General features: G+C 41.3%; 1 protein-coding gene across 2 annotated transcripts; it reads right to left on the bottom strand.

Moving 5' to 3' along the window:
- Positions 1 to 1,218: 1,218 nt before the first annotated feature.
- On the bottom strand, positions 1,219 to 2,942 carry org (oogenesis-related gene). Of its 2 annotated transcripts, none has more exons than XM_017407139.3 (6): positions 2,788 to 2,942; positions 2,625 to 2,696; positions 2,333 to 2,552; positions 1,714 to 1,874; positions 1,380 to 1,481; positions 1,219 to 1,297 (listed from the first exon to the last, which is right to left on the bottom strand). In XM_017407139.3, exons 1-6 carry the CDS (start codon positions 2,809 to 2,811, stop codon positions 1,268 to 1,270), a joined length of 609 nt encoding a protein of 202 aa, XP_017262628.1. In that variant the 5' UTR covers positions 2,812 to 2,942; the 3' UTR covers positions 1,219 to 1,267. The 2 variants fall into 2 exon arrangements, with proteins under 2 accessions (XP_017262628.1, XP_037829985.1); XM_037974057.1 differs by having other exon boundaries at positions 1,383 to 1,481.
- Between the last annotated feature and the right edge of the window lie 482 nt (positions 2,943 to 3,424).

Genomic DNA, 3,424 nt, shown 5'->3' with positions numbered 1-3,424 from the left:
AGTAGGTGTTGGGCTAATGTGGACTCCTGCAGAACAGCTGTGCAGTCAAATTACAGGAAACTGATACATTTGATAAAGACATCAGAAAGATGTTTCCTACCCCACCATTTTATTTGTTTTGGGCTTGTAATCAGAACGTTTCCGCAACAGATGTGGCATCAAAAAGCAAATTGCTGCTTTGCATCTCTGTCCCACTGTCAGCTGGCATTAGTCCTCAATAAATTAGTCATTGAATTTATTCAGCTGCATCTAGGCTTCAAAAAAAAAAAAAATTGATTGCTTCAGCCACTGAGCACACAACTTTAGTCATCCTACCTGCTTAAACAATCATTTAAAGACGAAGCACAAAGTGTTAGGTTTCACCAGTTATTCAAGTACTAAGAAAGCTTTAAATGTATTAATTCTACTTTAACTAAACTGCAAAACCAAATTATATTTTGAGGTTTTAATTCAAGCTCTGCAAAGAGTACATTGAAGTCAATACAGGTGAAGTAAAGAAAATAAACTTCTAACAATGTCACACTAGACAGATTTGACAGATACCCAATTTTTTATTTTTCTGGGTTCCAAGGCTGAACAATCTGGTGCTCAATCAGATTTTTCTGCTGAAAATCATTTCCCTTTAAAGTTTCTGCATAATAGGACAAATAAAGTGCCTCCACCAGCTTCATTTACATCAGTCTTTGTATATAATCCTTAACACACAATGAAGGAAACCAAACAATACTGTGTGGGAGAGCAGAGGCTGATTGCTAAATGAGTTCTTGTTCACTTTGAGAGATTCACAAGGCTCTTCAGAGGCCTGCCACCCACTCTCATAAATACAGCTTTACACTCAGCAAACCTGGACGGAAGCGTCACTGTGGGCAGCACAAAAACTGCATTGCTGTCATTCAAAAAAAAAAAAAAAAAAAAAGGGCCACATGGCAGTTGCTTCCCTTTTCACCTGCGGAGTGTTTTCTCCTTAGATGCATGCAGAAAAGTTGCATACATTAACCATCTTTGCATTTTCAGTGTAGTCCTGAAAATGCAGCCAGAGCAGATTTTTGCAGCACTGATTCATCAAGAGTTACAAAAAAAAAGTGATATATATATATAAATAAAGTTGAGTAATTTATGTTGATCCTTTTTAAATTTACACCAGTTTCCTCATCACATCCACTCAAAATGAATAGATCACTGCCATCTAGTGGCCAACCACAATATGTCAAGACAAAAAAAAGTTTAAAGTTTTATTGAATTATCAAAAACATACAAAAAAGAGACATTAAATACAGCTGGACACTTTGGTGGCAACCTACAAAAATAAGATAAATTTAATCCAGAACGTTCAATTATGCCACATTCATTACCATGAATTAAAAATGTTGCAATCTCACCACGTTTACAGTTCCAGTCACTTCTTCCTGTGACACCTGAAGCTCACTTTCCGTGTTGTTGTGAGAGGCATATTCTTCACTATCAGTCTCTACAGGACTGGGCTGGAAAGAAGAAAAAAAAAAAAAAGCAGGAGAGATGAAGCAGTCAAGTTTCACATTTTCAAACTTTTGCTCAAAAGTAGACACTGCAATGCTCCATCATTTTGCATTTCTCAGAATTTTGCCCACCATTTGATTTAGATTAGAGATTATTTGACTTCAAGCGCTCAAGAATGAGTCAAAGTGCCGTCTCATTTTTAAATTTGTCAGAAGAGCACAGAAAAACGGTGCCAACCTCATAGTCAGGATCTTCCTCTGGGCCTTCATCTGCGAGTTCCATAGACAGCACCTCCACCCAGGTCGGATGCTCTTCGTCTCCAGAGTCATCCACATCCAAGTCATCCTGTTTCCGCTTGCTGCCCTTCCCATGTAGCTTGGTAGGAGACACACTGATTTCTGTTGGGGAGGAGTTCACACAAGTCATCTTCCAAGGCTGTTTGAAATTTAAGATCCAATTATCTCATTAGGTTTTAACCTTAAAATTATAAGTTAGTTTGAAGGATTTTATACATTTGTTTTAATCAAAAACATCTAGCAGTGTTTAAAGGAGCACATCTCCTGCCACCTTTAACATCAAAATCTTAAACTAAAATATGATCTTATGGAGAGGAAAGTTTTATTGGTTTGTTCAAACCTTGAAAATGTGCTTCATCTTGCGCAATAATCACAAGTTGGCACATTCAGCTACTACCACATGAAATGTTAGAGTCAAAATCCGCGATATTAACAGTTAAAGCCATGTTTGCATAGGTCAGATGGCAGCGGCAGCCATCTTGAACTGGGTGCGGCCCTAAAGTTAATTTCTAGGTGTGCAGCCAATGATGACGTGTGTTGCTGCAACCCGCCCACGGTACCTGGGGACAGGGATTGACCAATGCTGCTGGACACCGGGAACCCCAGGGCGCCCTGCACCCTGCGGGGCAGGAGGAGTAGCACCAGCCGGCTGACCCACCGCAGGCGTTTGCGGGCGGCGAGGCTGGGGCGAGCGGGGCTAGAGGCCGTGGGGCCGGGAAGGACTCTCTCCTGGGGCTTCCGCGAGCCAAGCAGTCCCCAGAACCCACGGAAGGCCCGTACCTGCAAGTGCCAGCCAGGTTAACCCGGTGCTTAAGCTCCTTTATTAAATATATCAGCTTCCAGGCGACATACCACGATGGAAAAAGGCCAGAAGAGGCCGCGCAGCAAGGAGCGAAGCACACTGTCCGTCGCCACAACTCCGCCCTGCAGGTGGAGACAAAAAAAAGCGGTGAGCAAAGACGGGCCTCCGTCCACTCGTTACCTCGGTGTTTTCTGCCGGCTCCCGCTCAACAACCTCTCTGCTGCTTTCGGAAACCATCGTGCTGCGGGCCAGAGCCTCCACCTGACCTCTGCTCCCAGAGACGACTGCGTGTGAAGCCGGGGAGAGGCTGAAATGTCCCCGGATGTTGGCGATCAGCGGAGACGAGCGCAGCTGGCTCAATCAGCACTGACCCATCAGGAGAGGCCGCCAATTAACTCACAGACCCAGTCAAAGGGTGCTTCTGTTACAGTCTGGAGGTAAGATCAATTAAAAATAAAATATATGACGAAAATAGTGATATGTTGATGCTGTTTTGAGGTGATTCTATTTGTATTCATAATCTACAAGTCTAGCAACAAAGAAGGAGCTGCATAAATCTTTTTTGTTTTAAGCATTTTTATTTTTTTATTGTTCAAATATACACAAAACAATAAAAACAACTAACCCAAATAAAGGTAAAGGCTGAATGAATAATGATGCCAAATTATCATTTTAGGTTTCAAATTATCTGAAATATTCAATAATAATAAATAAAAAGAACATTTCTCTCACATAGTGAGCACAGTTTGGGTACCCTTTTTTATTTGTACTTTTTAAAATTTTTCTAATATTGCCTTATTCATTGAAGATTTGATACTGTTCAGAGTTTAGAGTTTAAAAAAAATGTAGT

Source organism: Kryptolebias marmoratus, linkage group LG24, assembly GCF_001649575.2.
Source record: "Kryptolebias marmoratus isolate JLee-2015 linkage group LG24, ASM164957v2, whole genome shotgun sequence".
NCBI lineage: Eukaryota > Metazoa > Chordata > Actinopteri > Cyprinodontiformes > Rivulidae > Kryptolebias > Kryptolebias marmoratus.
This window is presented reverse-complemented; position numbering and strand designations above follow the sequence as displayed.